We start from the raw sequence: 20496 nt of genomic DNA on the forward strand, positions 1-20496 counted from the left end.
AAAGTGCAACCCAAACTCCTGCAACTCGAAAGCTCGCTCGCGACCTGTGCGAAGGTTTTGGTTGCTTCCCAACTTCTGATTATTATTATTTTGTTTGTTTGCTTCCGCGAGCCGCCTCTCCCTCCTCCCAAGGCGTTTCCCGACCCGCTCGCTCTCTTGCCCGCCCTCCTTCCCTTCCCTCGCGCTCGTTGATTCGTCCGCCTCGCCTCGCGCCCTGATTGAGTCGCGGCCAGTCGCGCCCGCTTTTACCTCAGAGAGATGACACCGCCGCCGGCTTCGCCTTGGTCTTACGCGGCGCCCGTGAGGGGGGGGCGGAAAGCGGCGGAGACGCCGCCACCGCCCTAACGCCTCAGGGAAGCCAGAGCCGCCGCCAGCATTGTCGGGAATAGGCCCCACCAGAGAGAAGAGCACGCACTCCCTCGGACACGCATACTCTCGCTCTAGAGCTCGGGGTGGGCGGGTTGCGACGATAGAGTGCACCGGAGGCCAGAGCTAGAGAGGGCTGCAGCCTTTGACGATAGAGCCGCCGCCTTCCCTGAAGCCTAGAGCAGCCGCTGCGCGAGTGCTCGGGGAACCACCGAGACGCAGGCGTTTGGAGTAAAGAGCGGCGGGGCCGTGAGTGCGGTAGAGCTTTAAGGGCGCCACTTAAGATCTTGGCAGTTGTGAAGTTGCGCAGACCCGCCAGTTATCGTGCACCTAGTGACAAATGTATTTTAATTAAATTTATTTTTTATTGAATTTATATGTCGCCTTCCCACGGCACACCAGGCAACATCTCGCGGCACACTAGTGGTTGAAAAATACTGGTGTAAGCATGTTTGGAATACTGTGTACAGTTCCGGTTGCCGCATTTCAAGAAGGTGTTGAAAGGGGCAGACAAAGTTACCAGCGGAGTGGAGCAATTAACCTATGGGACTTATTACTTTAGAGAAAGTGGGAATATGATTGAGATTTATAGAACTATGTATGGAATGGAGAAAGTGGATAGAGTGTTCATTACAATTCGTTATATATTGCCTTTCAAGATACAGGTCCTTCTAAGGTGACTTATAAGTTACATTAAAGTACCTTTTTACAAATCACGGAAAGCAATATCTGCATATAAAAAGTTGTCAGAATCTTTCTCACAGGGCAGGTAGACTAGCCTTATATGTGTAAAGGTGAGGATACAGTTCATAGCTAAGCTACCTTGAGCTCAGTCTTCTTTGCCTCGCTACTGGTATCTATCACAGGGCAGTTGAAGTGCATGGTCCTGTGAGTGGTGGAGCGAAGGTCCATCTGTGTCATGCCTTAAGATAGTCTTCAGCTGCCTTCCTCTTTTACCTATAATATTTCCCACAGAGCAGTTGATACTAGAATTTTCTTCATCACTAAACCAGAACACTGGCTCATCCAATGACTGACTGGTGAGAAAAACAGGACATACAAAAGTACCTTATTTTTTCTTGTATTATCCCCCCATGTATAAGACGACCCCCCCTTTTTGGACCGCAAAAAATTGGGGATTGCCCAAAGTTAAAGAGCTTTTTTTGGGGGTCACCGCCGTAAATCGCTCTACAACCTGCCCGCCACTGCAAATAGCACGCATCACCAACACCACCAATTCGCTGCACGCTCGCCACCAAAAGCCTACCTTACCACTTGATGCAAACACAGCACATTGAACACACGCCTCACTGCTGCCGTAAATACACTGCCCAATTGTTGCAGCCAATCGTGAGCAGGCCTTGCTGCAGCAACCAATCACACACCCATTCGCCGCTGTCAATCTCCTCCTGGCTGCTGCCACTACTGGCTAGTCATGAGAGTTAACTTCTACCTCCAGGTTCAGAGGAAGCATGCCTTCTAATTTCAGTTTTTGGGAAGCAGTGCAGGAGAGGATTACTGCCCTTGTGTTCTGTTTGTAGACAAGGCATCTGGGTGGTCTCTGGGGAACCAGGATGCAGGACTAGATAGGCTGAGTGCCAGTTGCTGGAAACTGAGGAGGGGAAAGTGTTTTGTATTCAGTTCCTGCTTGCAGGTTTCCTACAGGCATCAGGTTGGCCACTGTGAGAACAGGATGCTGGACTAGATGGACCATTGGCCAGATCCAGCTTGGTACTCTGATGTACTAAGGCTTCATGTTTTTCTAAACAGTTTGCAGTTACAGTGTGATCACATCTTACACTGGGGTTATGTTCTGGGGATGGGGTGTATACACAAAAATGGGTGTACTAAAACTGCCTACTTGAAACCATCTCTGTGTGAACACAGAAAGGGCCTTGTCTCCCAAGTAGAAATAATACAGAAAGTGCGTTTAAGTTCTCTGTCTTGTTTGGATTTAACTTACAGAATTTCAACCAGCTGACCTTCAATTACATATGGTTGAAATTGCATGAGTGAAATGCATACAACATGTGATGGTAATGTATGACTGAGTTTGCAGTTACTGTACAAAGTAGGTCAGTTTAATTCCATATAGTGGTCAAAGATCTCAATATAAAGGACCACACTCTTGTACTATGTTCACTAATCTGGAAGGTTTGCTTATTTACCATATTTTAACTACTCTGATTATGAACAAAGCAGAGTTGTTGACTATTGTTAAGAGGTTGTTAAACCAATTTAAGTAACCGTTTTTATAGTATAGAAACAGCCAAACATGTGCCCAAGTAAACGCTTTCATTTTTTGTATTTTTTCTTTTACTGCAATAAATGGATTTGTTGATGTGGCATCTTTCTTAATTTTGTCTTACTTACCTTTATTAGTCCAGTTACAACCCAGGGATCACAACAGACACAGCAACCACAGAAGCATTATGGCATTACCTCACCTATCAGTTTAGCTGCCCCCAAGGAGATTGACTGTGTTCTTACTCAGAAATTAATTGAAACCCTAAAACCCTTTGGTGTCTTCGAAGAGGAGGAGGAACTGCAACGCAGGTAAATAAGACATTTATTGATATATAATATACTGTGGAGAGATGACAATCCATACTGGGTTATGGAATCATAAAACATTGAAAATAGATTTTCAAATTATTTCTGGTCCCATTAATAGAAATGCTATACAATTCTGAACAATAGCTCGATATTCCATTAAAGTGTGTCTTTTAATTTGTGCATGTATCCAAGTTTCTGGAATGTCTAGTGTTCATTGATTGGTTCTTGGGTTATTGTTGCAGCATAGTTGTTGTTTCTGCACAGCCAACTCCCATGTCATGCTGGTAACATCCAGGAATTGCATAGCACAGGTGAATGACATGATTACCGTCTGTGTCAGCAATGTGTCAATAACACAAGAATCTATTCCAAGCTGTATGCAGTGTGGGAATTGCATTCATTTTTGTAAACCACTCCTGAAATGTTTTAGTTTTACTTACTGCTTGGAACCTCCCTTTCCTTCCTGTGGAAATTCCTAAGCCACTAACAAAATTGGGGGGGGGGATTTGTACTCACAAATATTTGTGTGAAAGGGTATCATAGAAATAGTAGTACGTAATATTTTCAACAAGTGGGACTGCAACAGAATGATGCAGCATATCGTCCCTCCTGAAAGCAGTGCTCCTGTTCTGAGTTCCAGTCAATCATTGCCCCTATGCCAGGGACATTCCACCTTTCTTCTCCACATGCCCCCCCTCTCCCCCTCCCATTTACTGTTCCATGTTTATTTTCCCTCAGACACTCTACATTCTGTGATGACTTAGCATGTTTAGTCCTCATTGGATTGTTGAAAAAGGGTGACCCTGACATTTTTTCCCATATAGATTGTACTTCAGAAAGTCTCAATTACCCAAGCATGCTTTCATTTCCCTCTTGTTTCTCGGTGTTTGGTTACAATTCTAACAGTGTTCACCACCTGAGTTTACTAGTAAAAGAAATAATAGACATATATTGGCTTGGGAATGGGAAAGAATAGAGCATTAAAAATGATGCAGTTGTGTATAATTTTGTAAATGAAATTTCAACTGTATCCCGTAATTTTGGTTTGGGGGTTCTTGTATGCTCTTCTCACTCAGTAGCAGTTACAAAATTGGGGGAATGCTGAGGATTTATCAAAATTCCAGATAGGTGTTTTATCTTTACAGTAAAGATAAAATACTGCAAGACTTTGAGCTGTATAAGGTTCTGAATTTTGCTGCTTAAGTTAATGTTTGGAGGAAGGCACTATTTTGTGAACAGACCATATCAGGTATGTCCCGTCCCCTTCCCCGTCCCTGTCCCCCCGCCTGCCTACTCTGCCAGCATATGATGGGGGAGAAAAGGAAGCCTTAGTAATTTGGAACCCTTGTCTTCCAAATACTATTTGGCCAGTATTGTAGCTTACTGTAGCCACTAAGCTTGTGTAGGCAGTGCCTTTAGTTTCTTGGATTTGTGCATGGAACCCGGCTATAAAAGTAGGTGCCAAAAATTCCACGGATGAAAATACGTCCCTCCAAATATCTATTAAATTATAATTTGAAATAGTGGTTTAATTGATAAAGTTTTTAAAGACCTGGTTCAAATACTAGCTCAACTATGACACACTTTTGTTGACCCTGGGCCACTCATCTCAGCTAATCTGCTTTGCAAGTACAATGTCAAAAGGCCCCTGTTATTGTGTCTTTAACTCAGTTTGTTCTGCATCTGTTAGCTGCTGGTGGTTATCTCCATTTCTTGGAAAGCTTCACTGGTGGGTTTCTGCAGCTCAAGCTGCTGTGAAAGGCACAAGAGCAGGTTATGCCATTTTTTTCTGGTTAGTTGCCATCCTTGTTGGGCAGCTGGTGTGAGGAATGTATGTGATCATGTATGCCTCACCCTATTCCTTTGATAAATGGTGGGATATAAATAAAATCAATAATTTCTGGACTAGCTTTGACAAATTACTTGAAACATTCTCCAGCTCCTCTGCTACACTTTTAGTTTCCTTTTCTGTGATAGGGGGTTTAAGTGCCTTAACCCAATTTCTTCATTCTGTGTAATTTATTAATGTGTTCCATCAACAGAATTCTAATTTTGGGGAAACTAAATAACCTAGTAAAGGAATGGATACGGGAAATCAGTGAAATTAAGGTATGAATTTCTTTATTCATGTAGATGTGCATTAAGACTTGTATCTTTAGCTGCAGCAGAATGTTAAAGCCACTGCATTTAACATTTAGCAATTGACATCAGTGGGAAAAAGATTATTTTATTTGTGATCCTTTAACTCAGTCTTGCATACATTGATACTTAGCTGTTAAGCAGCCAGATACGATGTTTAATTAGATTTGTAGCATATGCAGTTTAATGAATGTCTGCTGCATCAAGCTTAAGCAACTGACTGTTTCTGTTGATAAAACTAGCAGGATGCTATTGCAAATGGTGTGACAGCAAATTCTCATAGTGGCTTAGCAATGATAACTAGCTACCTTTTTGCCCTTACCTCTTATCAGTGTGCCACAACTGAAATAAGCTCCTATCAGTAAGCATGAAGCCAGCGTCTAGGGTTTGAAGTGTGCTGCTATTTCACTGATTCTGCATTGCTTATAAAAATTCAAATCCTGTGTTTGCTCCCTTTTAGAATCTTCCACAGTCTGTAATAGAAAACGTTGGAGGGAAAATTTTTACATTCGGATCATACAGATTAGGTGTACATACAAAAGGTAATGTGTCCCTGATATGTACCTAATATTTTATACATTTATAAAATATGTTTGCTTAGTGCCTAGTTGGTAGCCAATAGAAGTATAATAATTCACTAAAGAGCCTATAAAACCTTTTACGATTCTGCTGCATGTGAAATTGATGACTTGCTTGGACAGGAGACTTGCCCTCACATAAACATGTGATAAGGAAAGGATGATCGCTAAGGGCTGCACCATAGCAGTCATAGCAATAACTGGTTTCTGTGATTAGCCATAGCTCCAAAGCACAACGGCATCATAGGTAGTTCTGACTACGCCATTTAATGTGATTCCATTAAAATTAATTATTTTAATGTGATTACATTGAAATAAATTATGATTTTTGCACCACCACAGTTCAGTAGAATGCTGAATGAAGCTTCAATGCTAGGCTTCTTATCTATACATTCAAGGCAATGAGATTAAAAGTACCGTATATTTATGCCTTGTGTAGTTCAGGTCAATCAGAACTACAGAGAGTGGTCCTGTCCTTCATTATATGTTATTGCTTGTCAGGAGTAGAGTTGGGGCTGCCTTTTCTTGGTGGCCATTGTATACTTTATGTCATCTTTAGTTGTCTGGTACACTAATGAATTTATTTGCATTAATGTTTCATGCAATACGGCCTAATTGCCACTCCATTAAAAAAAACAACCTCAACCAGTGTCTGCTGCAGGCAGGTAATAGATTAAGAGTGAGGAGATACGAGTTTTTAACTCTCGCGCTGTGCTACCTCTGGTATAGATAAGAAGCCTAGCATTGAAGCTTCATTTTAGTTTCAAATAAACTATTGAAAAATGTGAACTATATTTGCTTATATTAAAAAAAACCTGCTTTCCAAAAGTAGTTCCAGTGCAAAACAATAAGTTAACTAACATAAATTGAGCCTCGTTTTAACTTATATTTCCATTATCAATTATATCAGGTGTCCCCAAACTGCAGCCCTCCAGATGTTTTGGGACTACAACTCCCATGATCCCTAGCTAACAGGACCAGTGGTCGGGGAAGATGGGAATTGTAGTCCAAAACATCTGGAGGGCCGAAGTTTGGGGATGCCTGAATTATATCTTTGTAAGTTGAGGATCATACTTGTGGTGGTTGATTTCAAATGGTAGATTTCTTGAAGTGGAAGTTGCTGTACATACTGAGTGAAAGAATGTACAGTCGTACCTTGGTTGACGAACGGAATCCATTCTGGAAGTCCATTCAACTTCTGAAACCGTTCGAAAACCAAGGTGCGGCTTCTGATTGGCTGCAGGAGCTTCCTGCACTCAACCAGAAGCTGCATCAGACGTTGGGTTCCAAAGAACGTTCGCAAACCAGAACACTCACTCGCAGGTTTGCAGCATTCGGGAGCCAAAACGTTCGAGTCGCGAGGCATTCCTCAACCAAGGTATGACTGTATTTGAATAAGATATTACAATTTTTAAGTGCAGTATTTGAAAGAAGCCTGTGCTGCAATAATTTCTGTTCAAAACGGTACCATTGCACTGTTGCCTCTTTCTGGTAGGCTTTATGTGGTAACTAACTCTGTTTATTCACACTTCTTTTAGGTGCTGATATTGATGCATTGTGTGTTGCACCGAGGCATGTTGACAGGAGTGATTTTTTCACCTCGTTTTATGAAAAACTGAAACTACAGGAAGAAGTAAAAGACCTACGGGTGTGTGAATTACTCTATCTAAAGAAAGACATAAGTCCCCAAAATGTTACAATAATTGTACATTAAGAATTATAGATAAGCATAATGCTTTAAATAAGCATAATGTTTCATTGATGTTGGAAGGTTATTGTAATATATGTTTCTATATTGGAATCCAATTTCTGACAGAATTGCTTGCTGATGTAGAATTAGAGTTGAATGGAATCAAAAAGCTATCCTAGCCACGCCCTTAAATAGTTCCTGTTGAAGATCAGGTATGAGTACTAGTCATTGTAAAATATTTATTTTTCAGGCTGTTGAAGAAGCATTTGTTCCTGTTATCAAACTCTGTTTTGATGGAATAGAGGTAAGAGTAATTAAGACAGCTTTTGCACCACCATCTGTTGTATATTCTTTGCAAGAAATGAAACATCTAGTCACATAGCCTACACTGAGTGTACAGGCCATCCTCACATGGAAGTTATTTGTATGAACAGTTGTTTCCTTTTAAGGGTCATACACCTTGCAACGGTAACTTAGTGACAGCTCAAAAAATGCTACTTTAGTTATGAAAATTGTAGCATCCATTTCAGATTCTGTTTCAGATATTAACATTGTGCAGCTTGAAGCAGTAGGGTGCATAAAAATTGACCTCACTTGGAATAAAAAGTGTCCAGACCCATCCACATATACAGTCCCCAGCACACACAGAAAGATGCTGCTGCCTGTAGCAGCTCATTCACAGTTCATTGCAGTCCCAAAATGTTTGCATGGGGTCTATTGTCAAGTGTGAAGTGAGAGAATGTTACTGACTAAATGCATTCTTCCCGTTGCTGCGTACTAAAATGCTCCCCCAATTTGTCAACAATATGTCTTACATGCTATGTAATACCTTTGTAAGAAAAAGGTCATGCTGCAGTTAGTGGCTGCCTTTTGTGGTGTTGTTACTACTGCTGCTGCTGCCCCCCACCATTAGTCTCATGCATGTACAACAGCTCAAGGGAACTCCAGGGTTCAAGTGGGCAGCTTGGCCAAGTGAGCCAACAGGCAGGTGGTTAAGTAGAGCAAGTGAGCAGGCCGGCATTCACACACTCCCTGTTACTGTTACCGCGATAGAGGGTGACAGTCTTTCTCTGCTTAGTCCATAGCCACCAGTAGGAAGCGTGCATTTCAAAATGCATGACTGTTGGTAGCAGAGCATGGTGAAGGAGCAAAAGGCTTTCCTCTTCTTTCCCCTTTTTTTCTCTATGAGTAATGACAGCAGCAGGATCTTAGGATTTGGGTGAGCTGCTAGAGGAGGGGAAGTTTGGGGTAAGCAGTGAAGGCATGAGGATTGGGCAATGGTGGGAGTAATGGGTAGGCAAGGGGTGGGGTTTGAAGGAGCTGGCAGCTTGGCAGGTGAAATGTACAGTGGTACCTCGGTTTGCGACCGCAATCCGTTCTGCGGAGGTGTTTGCTCATAATTAATTATAAAGCAGCGATGATGCAGCAGTTTAAACTTGCATCCAGTGTCCAGAGAAGCAGGTCATCCTGAAATCACTGGCTATAGAAACTGAGAAACTTAAGTAGCACTGTCTCTACAAAGTACATTTTGTGGACTTTTTTAAAAAAACAAAAAACAGTTCATAGATTTAATGACTAGCATAACAATGGAATGAGAACATACTTCCCTTCTTTGTTCTTGCTTATTTTAGATTGATATATTGTTTGCCCGATTAGCACTTCAGACTATTCCTGAAGACCTAGACCTTCGAGATGATAGTCTTCTTAAAAATTTAGACATTAGATGCATACGAAGTCTTAATGGTAAGTTATATTATAATTTCATTTGGTATTCTTTTTTATAATTGAGAAGATAGCTTTTTTGAAACTTCATACAAATATATTCTGTGGCAACAGAAGATACTGCATATTTCAGTATTGCATAATAGTCATTCAGTATACATTGATTAAAAGTGTAATAATTGTATAAGTGGCTGTCAAAACACTGTTTAGAGGTAGTTTTAATGACATTGTTGCACACGGCAAGAATCTGAATTCTGCTGACCTTCCTTTGCAAAGATAATTAGTCTGTTCAATGTTAACCATAGACAGAATAAAGGTAGATTGATGTAAAAGTGTGTGTTTTCCCATTCCTTAATATGGCTTGAGGCAAACATACATATCAATCTATGCAATTTCAGCTCTTAATTTTGTTCAGTTACAAAGTATCTGAATTTGTTCTTAAATCAGACAGTTCATTTAATCTGTTTGGGTTGTATTTAAGAGTTGTCACTTAGCTGTCAGATAAATTGAGAGGAAAGCAATCTTGGGGATCCCCTGCAACTCCCTCTTCTTATATCTGTGTCCCTCCTGGTTCCACTGATGGAAGCCTTACTATCAGCTAAGCAAAAACGGTTAGATATAACCCTGTGTATCCCAGTCCCGCAAACAATTTGAGATAACATAAAGTAGTGCAATAATTTGCAATGGGAGTCAAGCAAGGGCTTAACAAAGGCACAAATTCTCATTGATATGGAATGGTGGAAGTGTCTCCACTATGCTTGATGCAAAATTGGCTGTAACCATGCCTTAGTGTGACAATTGTATATGCTGAATTACCATCTTTCAGGGTATAGTGATCTTAGTTTGTGTTGTGCTTGTTGGAGAAAGAACCCTTATTGTGCATAGTTTTGTATTGTTTAGGCTAAAAAATAATTAGGCTAAAAAAGACCCCCCCTTCTAAAAATAGCAAAGTAACCCCAAAACTCTCCAGTTTTGTCTAATGTCTTTTCTTTAATATTCATGATGAAAACATGGTTTCTGTTTTCTAGGTTGCAGAGTAACCGATGAAATTCTCCATCTAGTACCAAATATTGACAATTTCAGATTAACACTGAGAGCTATCAAACTATGGGCTAAACGTAAGTGGGGTTTTACAAAATGGATTTTTAAAAAATGCTTATTTCCAGTTGAATGAAAGTGACTAAAGTTGTCTTGTTTTTATCTCTACAACAACAGGGCACAACATCTATTCCAATATACTAGGTTTCCTTGGTGGAGTTTCCTGGGCTATGCTAGTAGCAAGAACTTGCCAGCTTTATCCAAATGCAATAGCATCAACTCTTGTACATAAATTTTTCTTGGTATTTTCTAAATGGTATGTCTTTTTAGATTACACTAAAATAAAATTTATTATAGACCCTGAATTTTAGTGTTGTTTCTATGACATTCCTTCAGATGGTGTCAGGTTAACAAGTGTACTCATAGGAATATTAATCACCCTTCCAAGAAATTGCAAGACACTGTCAAGTTTTCTTTTATAGTCCTCGGTGCAAAACATCTACTTACATTATGTGAGGCACTTAAACACATGAGCTCTTGTGGAGCTCTGGCCTTTTTGTGTGGCTCTATCCATTTTAGGGCTAATTGAGCAAAGGGCCGCAGACGGCATTCATACCTAGTCTGAACGGGTTGGTGTATTAAAATGGGAACCCTTTAAGGTGAACAGCATTTGCCAGTTCATGTATGATGTGATTGTGCTACATGTTTAGGGGAATATCTGGGATAAGTGAACTGCCTATCTTCCAAAGCACAAAAATATTTTGCATAACTGGAAGTATTTTCATATACAAGAATTAACAAATTTCTGCATGTGCTCTCATATAGAGATGAGATTTCAATTTAAAAGTGCAGAGTTCATTGCACAACACATGCTAGCTGCCCATCATCTGAAACCTCCTTGGAACCTTTGAAGATTTGATTTTTCTAATGTTAATTTGCTGAATTGAATTGATAGTAGCACCTTGGCTCATGTGCTGCTGCATGGTTTCTCTAGGAAAAACTGACATGTTTGGGGGAGTTGTGTCTTAGATTACTAAATTTAAAATGTACATTGCACCAATGCACTATTGGTACACAAGGATTCCATAAATAATCCATTGTTTAACCTGTTCCAAATTCTTCTAAGGCATAAGACAAATGGGTAGCATAGTGTGTGCGGAGTATAATCTAGAGTGGCAGTTCAAACTTGCAATAAGGTTAGCTTCTTAGAAGGAATAACTTTTTATGGGCAGAATAGCTGACGCATTGAAGATACCTTTTTTAAAAAAATTAATACTTCCTATCAGTCCTAGGGGTCAGTTTGCACATGACACCAGTGTCTAAGTGGCAGAGGATCTCTTAAGCAAAGACACAATTCATAGGAAGACATTCTACATGCATTTGCCAAATTATGTGGAGTGTCCATACTATTGGTATCTTGCTGCTGTCTGTTCTTACCCATCCTGGACATGAGGAATGAGATGGATTCCAAATGTTAAAATAATGTTCCCCATAAATATTTCTAGCATAACAAGTGCACTCTAAAGGTGTATCCATTTGAAGATGAATGGCTAAAAACCAAACCTTAAGCATTTGTCAGTTAAGTGCTATGAAAGATGTTTGGATTGAAGGGAATAAAACAAAATTCATTCCTTAAGAAAGCTGTGTAGGCAGTTTTCTTCTTTGAAAGAAGCTTCGTCTGACGCTGCGCCTGGTGTAGAAAATGAAGGCTCACATTCAAACATGCTTGCTTGCTTGTTATAAATAAGTGCTTTTCTTACTCAGTGCTACAATCTCTCTAAACAGGGAATGGCCAAATCCAGTGCTATTGAAACAGCCAGAAGAATGCAATCTTAATTTGCCTGTATGGGACCCAAGGGTTAGTGTATTATTTTTTCCCCCTATAAGATCAAACTGCTTAAAAGAAATTGCTTAAGCCCTAGGGAATCTACCTTTGTTACAAATTACAAATACTGGTTAGTATTACAGCACTTCTATACTTTCTCTGTAAAATGTAGGCTGTCACTTAATTTTGTCCCAAGTTTTTACTTGAAGCCGCCTCCTCCCACCCCACCCTGGCTTTTGGCCTGTGAATTTCTCTTTTTTGCTGTAAAATTCCTCAGATGCACAGTCTTAAAAATGGGAATGCAGTGATACTTCCGGTTTTGGGTGGGATTCGTTCCGGAGGTCCGGTCAGGTCTCGAGGTTTCCGCAACATGAGGACTGCTTCTGCGCATGCGTGCGCGGTGAAACCCAGTAAAATATTTCCGGGTTTGCCACGCATGCATCCTGAAGTTTATGTAACCAGAGGGTTACATAAACGGAGGTTCGACTGTATACTTAAATTGGGGATTGCATCCATTTATTCCCTATATTATTTCTTTGCAACATTTATTTCTGTGATAACCATAGAAAGTTGGGCCAGTACTGTACACTTATGCCATAGGTGTCTATTCTGTAGGCAGGTGTTTATACTAAACCAAGAATAGGAAGTAACTTTTCTCCATGAGTTTTCCCCATTTTTCCTTTAGAAAACTCAAGTTACTTTCACGGGACTCCCAGTAATCTTCTATCAGGCACTGATTAGGGCCACATCTCCTTAATTTCAGCAGTACTATAGGATTACTTGTCCCTGGGCTCCTGCAAGAATTACACGTCATGTATTATAAAATAGGGTATTTTTCTCCCTATTGAATGTGGCTATCACAATCAAGTTATGGGCTTGTTGAAACCCAGTTGGATATCAGAATTGTGACTACACAGTGCGTGGAATCGGAGCCTGTTGGTTGACCAACACAAGCAAAAATTGGTGTATATGAAGACTGTACAATTCGTTTTCAATAAAAAGTTTACTTTAATAAAAGCCCACATCAGATGTTATGATTGTTTTTTGCCTTGTTATCCTTTGGGCATATGAGCAGTATGTAATACAAGTCCTTTGTACTCCAGTAGCTAAAGAAAACCATGTAAGGAAATGGTAGGGTTTCAACTTAAAATAATTACAACTTAAAGTATTGACATGCATCTGCACGTTTCCTTCATCAAACATACTGTTCTAAATAAAGGATATGTTAAACACATTTGATCCTGTTGGGTGCTTAGTTTTTTATGTTTTACTTTTTTGAATTGGCCTCTTAATGACAATTAATATACTACAGGGGGGAAATGCACTACATATTTCAAAAGGGTTGCAGACAGTAGTGTGCCTGGCAATAAAGTTCTTCATGTATCAGTCGGGTATCACTCCAGTTTCATAATTATAGGCAGGCTAGCATTCAGTACAGGTGCAATTGGAAAACGGATAATTAAGTTTAATCTGCTCTTAAAAATATGTCACTTTTCCCGAGTTTGAAGTAGTGCTGCCAGTATTAATTACCTCACTGACATTGTCACTAGTGGTATATAACATAGGGATTTTTTTTTTCAATGGACAGATCCACATTTTTTAACTTAAATGTGATTGAAGAAAACTGATTGGCTGTTGTTATATGTAGGTAAACCCCAGTGATAGGTACCATCTTATGCCTATAATTACACCAGCATACCCCCAGCAGAACTCTACCTACAATGTGTCCGTTTCTACACGTATGGTCATGGTTGAAGAATTTAAGCAAGGTAAGGAAATCTGAACATCTATTCCCGAAAGATTGAAAATAACCCTCCTTAGATTGTGTGTGTTGATAGTTTGGATCCAGGCATTGTGCTAATACTTATCTAGTAGCATCATATGAATCTGACACTTTTTCTAATTGTAAAGGCTTTTAGAAATGGCATTTCCAAACTAATTGGAAAGCAGCAATTCTTAAGTGTGGCTTCTTGTCCAGCTTCAGCTTTTCTGGGTATTCCAGTAGCCCAGTACTCTTTGCTTACAGCAGCTGGGAAGAAATATATGGTAGTTTGGATATACAGAAAAAAATGGGTTCTTAGAAACTTGTTCCACCTGTAAAATGCTGGTCAGAAAGGACGCTTAAGACAGTTTTAGTACCTGAAAAGATGGTGTTCTATCGTAATTATTTTAGCCACAATTGAACATGATATGGACAATTGTCGTTTAATAACCATTTGTACATAGCCTATATAAATTAGTTTGGGTTTGGGTTTTTTTGGCTCCTTTGGATGGAAGGGGCTGGTAATAATTTGAATAAATAAGTAAATAGTTCAGTGATAGCATTCATAATGTCACGGGTTCAATTCCCACCACTTCCTATTTAAAGTTTTTTTTTTCCATTTGGAAAGATAAGGCAGAAAGAAGCTTTGGTCGGAAACTTTAGATAAACTGTAGTTGGTTATTTCTTAGTACAGAGTTGTACACCATCTAACTTAAATTATGAACAAACTTTCAAAATTATCTCCTTATGGGGCAGGCTGATAGCTCAGGGATAGAGCACTTTCTTTGCATGTAAAAGGTTCCAAGGTCAGGATCTATCATTTCCAGGTAGGGCTAGAAAGCTTTGAGGGCCACTAGGCAGTCGAAGGTGACATAGCTGACCTGGGTAGGCTAATGGTCTGACTCATTTGGCTTTCATTTGGGTAGCTATATTTTCATTTATATGCTCTTAACTCCTTGTGTTCAGTAAACTGTTGTTCCGATGAAGAAAATAATATATGAAAAGGCTGAAATGTGTTTTTATAATTCAGGTCTTGCTATCACAGATGAAATTTTGCTGAGTAAGGCAGAGTGGTCCAAACTTTTTGAAGCTCCAAACTTCTTTCAAAAATACAAGTATGTATTTTATGGCATGAAAGATGTTTTATGAGTATTTTAACACTTTCACACTAAACTGGCTAACATGACTAGCAATAGTTATAGTGAACAGATGTGATGACCCTGTTTTGCATGACATTGATCAAAATTTTACCCAAATATGATGGGACATGTATGCATTTCAGTTGAATGTAAGATATTTGTGGCTTCTAATCATTTACTAGTAAAACACATTTTAAAAGTTACCCGCTAAAAGCAAGCAATGCAAGCACTCTCTTCTGGAGGATTTCTTGAGACTTGCCAGGTACAGTGGCACCTCTACTTGCGAATAACTCTACTTACGAATGTTTCTACTTACGAACGGAGCTCCGTCTGCCATCTTGGATGCGGTTTAGATAGGATTTTTTTCTACTTACAAATTTTTAGATAGGGTTGCTTTGACTTACGAATATTTTCTCCCTATGCATTCCTATGGGATTTGAATTACGAATTTTTTCGACTTACAAATGTGTGTTCGGAACGAAATTCGTAAGTAGAGGTACCACTGTATTTAAAGGTTTCCTAATAAGAAAGTTTCTTGACTGTTTCTTGTATTTGGGTGAAAGTTGTAACATAGTTTATTTTATTTGCCCTTGGTTAAAACTGGTCAGATGCCCACTCCAAGCTGAAATTTAAACATTTTCTGTATTGGGTGGTTATGTATTAATCTAAACAAAATGACAATGCAGCTTTTCACCCATTAAAAAAAGACTGGTGATCATGATAATGCGTCTGTGTTTTGATTCCTCTAACTCTGCATTACAAATGCTAGAATCTTAAACAATTTTGGAAGGAAAATAAAAAAAAATTCCTTCAGTAGCACCTTAAAGACCAACTAAGTTTTTATTTTGGTATGAGCTTTCGTGTGCATGCACACTTCTTCAGAATTTTGGAAGGCTAATCCACTTTGTGTCAAAATGGAAAATGACCGTGCACACCTGGTATTTCAAGGAATATTGAAGATGTTCCGCTTAACACCTCATTTTGACAAAGTGGAAGGAATGCTAGGACTAATTTATCATGAAGTAAACCTTTCTTATCCATCAGTTATAAATGATATCAGTGTCTCAATTGCCCTAGGTTTCTTAATTCAGGTGCTACATAGATTTTTTTTTAAAATAAAAAATAAGTAATTGCAGTAGGTTTTCTGACCATCAAGGAAGAAAACTGGATTTGGTATACATTTAGTATTAGCCAGTTTTTGAAATTGAAAAGTTGGATAACTAGGTCATCAATACTTGCCCGAAACATAATGTTCAGTCTTCTCCCTGTCTGGTTCCTGTATGTGTTGTCACTTACATAGCAATATAAGCAGAGATTTCATTACGATATGGGTATATGTGAAAGAAGTTATGTTAAAACCCATGATTAATTTGAGAAGATGTTTTAGGATCCTCCTGCCAGTGCTAAATCACCTTTTTGTCTTCCAGCCGTTTCATTAGCATACACACATGATTTAATATTAATTTCCTTTGGTAAAAAAAACCATATTGTGAGAAAATGAAATAAAGTAGCCTCTCAGCATGTTTGGGGGTTAAAAACAGAGATCTTGTTGCCAGATCAATATGATTAGTGGCTGTAAAAAGAAGGCTAATGAGTCAAATGCAAAATCTTGATGACTAGGCATTCAATCAGGAAAGGGAAGCCTGTGGCATTCCAGAGATTGCTAGCCTATAGCTCCCATCATCCCTGATAATTAGCAATGGAGGCTGGAACTAATGGGAATTGCGGTCTTAAGAACATCTGGAGCAGGCATCCCCAAACTGCAGCCCTCCAGATGTTTTGGCCTACAACTCCCATGATCGCTACCTAACAGGACCAGTGGTTGGGGAAGATGGGGATTGTAGTCCAAAACATCTGGAGGGCCGAAGCAGACCAGCTAACAATTTCCATCAAGGAAAATGTTTGTAATGACATATGATATATGATATGATATATCCGTGTCCCAGGCTCTTGACACTATTCAAATGGTCAGAATCCAGAGGGTTCCTTTATGTATAAGAGCTTGTTTATACCAGTGGTGTTCTGGACAACAGCTCCCCTAGCAGTAAAGGATGAACACGAACTAGCCTGCTTTTCCTCAATTGATTCACCAAAAAATTCAGAATAGGAATTTCTCTGCTGGAACAAGAAAGTCTTAAGTCATGCTCTCTCAAGTTCAGCATGGAGGGTAGCCTGTCTAATATCAGTTCAGAGGGATAATGTTCACAGTCTTGGATAATGGTTTGATAAATCTTGGACTGTAAAGTTGGAAGGGGACCCTGAGGGTCATTAAGTCCAACCCCCAGCAATGCAGGAATCTCAACTAGGTCATACATGGCAGGTGACCATCCAACCTTTGCTTTAAAACCTCCAAGGAAGGAGAGTTCACCACCTCTCATGGGAGTCTGTTCCTCTGTCAAACAGCTCTTTGAGGGCTAGTTATAAAAATTTGAAGCCCCAGCCCTGACTACACTGTTGGACTCCAGCTTAAAAACCTACATGCCAACTAATAAGAAATCCAACTGTATTGCTTGTCAGAGTTGTCTGCACTTTTACAAATTATGCTGACTTGCAATCTAACAGTCCTCTTCAATAAACTGTTGTGCCTACTAGAGCCATAATTTATCTAGATCAGATTTTTTTTTTATCAAGGTGTTTGGTAGCTACACATGGAGCTAAGTAAACCATGTTTGTTCTCCGAATGCCAGTTTCTCATCTGTGCGCTTACAGAAACCAGCTAAAGCTTAACTCCAAATGTAATAGTTTGATTGGCATATTTAGGAGACTGGTATGTAAAGTTGCAGTCATGGCATCTCGGAACAAAAAACACACTCTTAAGAATCACCATAATATTAATTCCACCAGTATTCATATTGTAAAATGATTTTCAGAAAGTGTCCTTTGCCCTTCAGGTAGCATTGCAAATTATTTTGCAAAAAAAAAACCCTGCTTCTAGCATTTTTAAAAATTATATTTATATTTATTATATTCTGCTGGTATATTATGAGTTGTTATATATTCTTCCTGTAAAAAAAAACCCAAAAAACTAGACTGCCACTGCGGGAAGAAGAGCGACTTGATGATATCCGCTCACTCAGAAAATAACCTGTACATATTGGCACCAAGATGCTCAAGCCTCTTCTTTATAATTTGAGTATATGAAAAGATTGCAGACCTTTGGCAATTTCCCCCTATTTTCCATTTTTATTTTAAAACTAACCCTAAGAGCTGTAAACTGGGACTTGCTTAAATTGCTACTTACAACAATCAGTTGTTAATGTGCATGTTTTTGCACCAGTTTCTAAGAATGGAGTTACAGGTTCTGATAAGATTCTGCTATCTTACAAAGAACCTTTCTGAAAAACACAAGCCTTATTCTTTTTAACATGCCCAACAGGCCCACATTTGCAAATCAATATTCCCAGTCCTGGGGTGTGTTCAGGATTGGCATGGAGCAGGACTCTACAAAAATGGGTGCTCCAGCAGAAGGAAGAGAGACAATATTCTCACATATCAAGTAAATCATGTTTGCTCAATAGAGGCCAGTTCCCCCTTTATTCTGATAGCCCTCTATGTCCACAAAAATCTGCTCCCAAGTGTTGCAGCACCCCAAGTGTTGTTGTAACAGCTGAGGGCCTCGTGGAAAAAGGCAAAAACTGCCACCTTCTGCCCATGGGAGCATCCAGTTTGTGGAGCAAGAGCCTCTGCTGGATCGAACTCACAAAAGTGGGTGCAACAGCAGATCTAGATCGAACTGCTGTTTGCTTTGTAATTCTGATGTGGGGGCAGTATATGCTGGGGCAGTTGGTGATGTTGAATTCTTCCACCTCATTCTCCCCTGAAAATCTCCCTTGATCTGGCAGTTTTGCAAGGGAGGAAAGGTGGTATATGAATTGGATAGAAAAATAAATACTGAGCTGCGGCTCTTCTGTCTACAGGTATATTAAAGTCTCAGCAGTACATGCGGACAGTTTGCTAAGTTCTGCTTTCTGCATTGCACTACTGCATCTTGCCACAGGTGTTCTCATAGACCATGTAGAAATCATGTGCCCACAAATGCAGTATTTTATTTCAATAGAAAAAGCATAGCATTGTTGGCACACAATTGAAGGATACCACCCCTGCATACACAGCAAAACACATTTGGTATTCCGGATTGATTCTTTACCAGTCTTGTCACAGTTCTTGGTATGGATCATGGGGATGTCTAATATTTAGAAGAGCATTTCTTAACAGTGCACTGTAAAAATAACACCTGCCCGCTTCCTTTGATTAAAAATACATTTATGTTACCCTTCCCAATAAAGTCCCACCCCCCGTTAAGATTTATCCCTGTTTGCCCTCAGTTACAGTTGCATGGCTGGTGAGTGTATTTCTGCTGATTCTACTAATGTTATTAGTTAACCCATTTTTGACAAATACAACTCTTTCAGATAAATGTTAACAACTTAATAAAGGTCAACTGAATTTTAATTGTAGCTTAGACATAATTAATATTTACTTCCCATTGACTGAAGCTATGAAGGCATTGTTAATCTTAGAATGAGATTTAGTTTATTGGGAATTCATGAGGTGTTGAAAATATACCAGTTATAATCTGAACTTTCAGAATCAAGATCATATAGTATGTTGGTTTTTTTTTATCTTCAAAGGCATTATATTGTACTCCTAGCAAGTGCACCAACAGAAAAACAGCGACTAGAGTGGTGAGTACATGACCACTCCCTTTGCCTCCTTCCCCTTTTAAAGTTAACATTTCATTTGGATCATTGTTCTTGTTTTTGTTTTGATTATATGTTTTGTGTTTTTATATTGTGATTTTATCCTGTGAACTGCCCTGAGACCTGAGGGTCTTAGGGCGGTATATAAATTTAAATAATAATAATAATTAGTGCATATTCTAAGGATGTGAAGATGTTTCAGGCTGCACAAGTAACTCTGAAGGAGCAGTTGGGTGCACCTGCCAATTAGAGCTATCAGGAACTCCTGCCTTAAAATATAATGGAACGGGAAGGAGATGGTAGGCTCAGCTTGATGAAGCACTTTTTCTGAGTTACTCACAGTTCAGGCTAGCAATTAAGTGTTTTCTCAGTCTAATCCAGGCTTCCCCAAACTTCGGCCCTCCAGATGTTTTGGACTACAATTCCCATCTTCCCCGACCACTGGTCCTGTTAGCTAGGGATCATGGGAGTTGTAGGCCAAAACATCTGGAGGGCTGCAGTTTGGGGATGCCTGGTCTAATCTGTGACTTGAAAGCCTTGCAAACCAAGGAATGAGGGAAAGTGCCATGAAGGCCACGATATTTTAACTCTCTTTTTTTAATGCTATTTTACTCCAAAAAAAAGTAGTATACTGTAAAACTTTTAAGTAGAGCAAATATTTTAAAATGATTGTGGTCCTTAGGGTTTGATTTGTAGCTCACTAGAAATGCAAAAGCTGTGTTATAGTTTACAGACTTTGCTAAGCCATTGTTGAACCTGCTGCTACTGCATAGGCTTCCTTAATATTAAGGGACGCAGAGATCTCAATCCCTATAACCTTGAGTTAACTCCTAGATACCTGTGTATAGTATTGTAGTATTAGGATTATGGGGAAGAGTCTTATGTTGCAGCACCCCCCCCCCCAAAAAAAATCTCTTTCTAATATAAGCAGTTCATTCAGTAATGAGCACTTTTGGGGCTATTTTGAGAGTTCTCATTTCT

The 20496-nt window shown here is 39.4% G+C and overlaps 1 protein-coding gene across 2 annotated transcripts in view; it reads left to right on the plus strand.

Annotated features, from left to right (window-relative positions):
* Positions 1-20496, plus strand: part of PAPOLA (poly(A) polymerase alpha) — a 45443-nt gene that overhangs the window by 10172 nt on the left and 14775 nt on the right. For both annotated transcript variants that reach the window (XM_035106490.3, XM_035106498.3), the window contains exons 2-13: positions 2749-2922; positions 4965-5031; positions 5522-5603; positions 7178-7287; positions 7580-7633; positions 8961-9072; positions 10080-10169; positions 10267-10405; positions 11875-11947; positions 13563-13683; positions 14707-14791; positions 19447-19500. In XM_035106490.3, the coding sequence (XP_034962381.1) occupies positions 2749-2922; positions 4965-5031; positions 5522-5603; positions 7178-7287; positions 7580-7633; positions 8961-9072; positions 10080-10169; positions 10267-10405; positions 11875-11947; positions 13563-13683; positions 14707-14791; positions 19447-19500 (1161 nt within the window). The remainder of the gene's footprint in view (positions 1-2748; positions 2923-4964; positions 5032-5521; positions 5604-7177; positions 7288-7579; positions 7634-8960; positions 9073-10079; positions 10170-10266; positions 10406-11874; positions 11948-13562; positions 13684-14706; positions 14792-19446; positions 19501-20496) is intronic.

Source organism: Zootoca vivipara, chromosome 1, assembly GCF_965207765.1.
Source record: "Zootoca vivipara chromosome 1, rZooViv2.hap1.1, whole genome shotgun sequence".
NCBI lineage: Eukaryota > Metazoa > Chordata > Lepidosauria > Squamata > Lacertidae > Zootoca > Zootoca vivipara.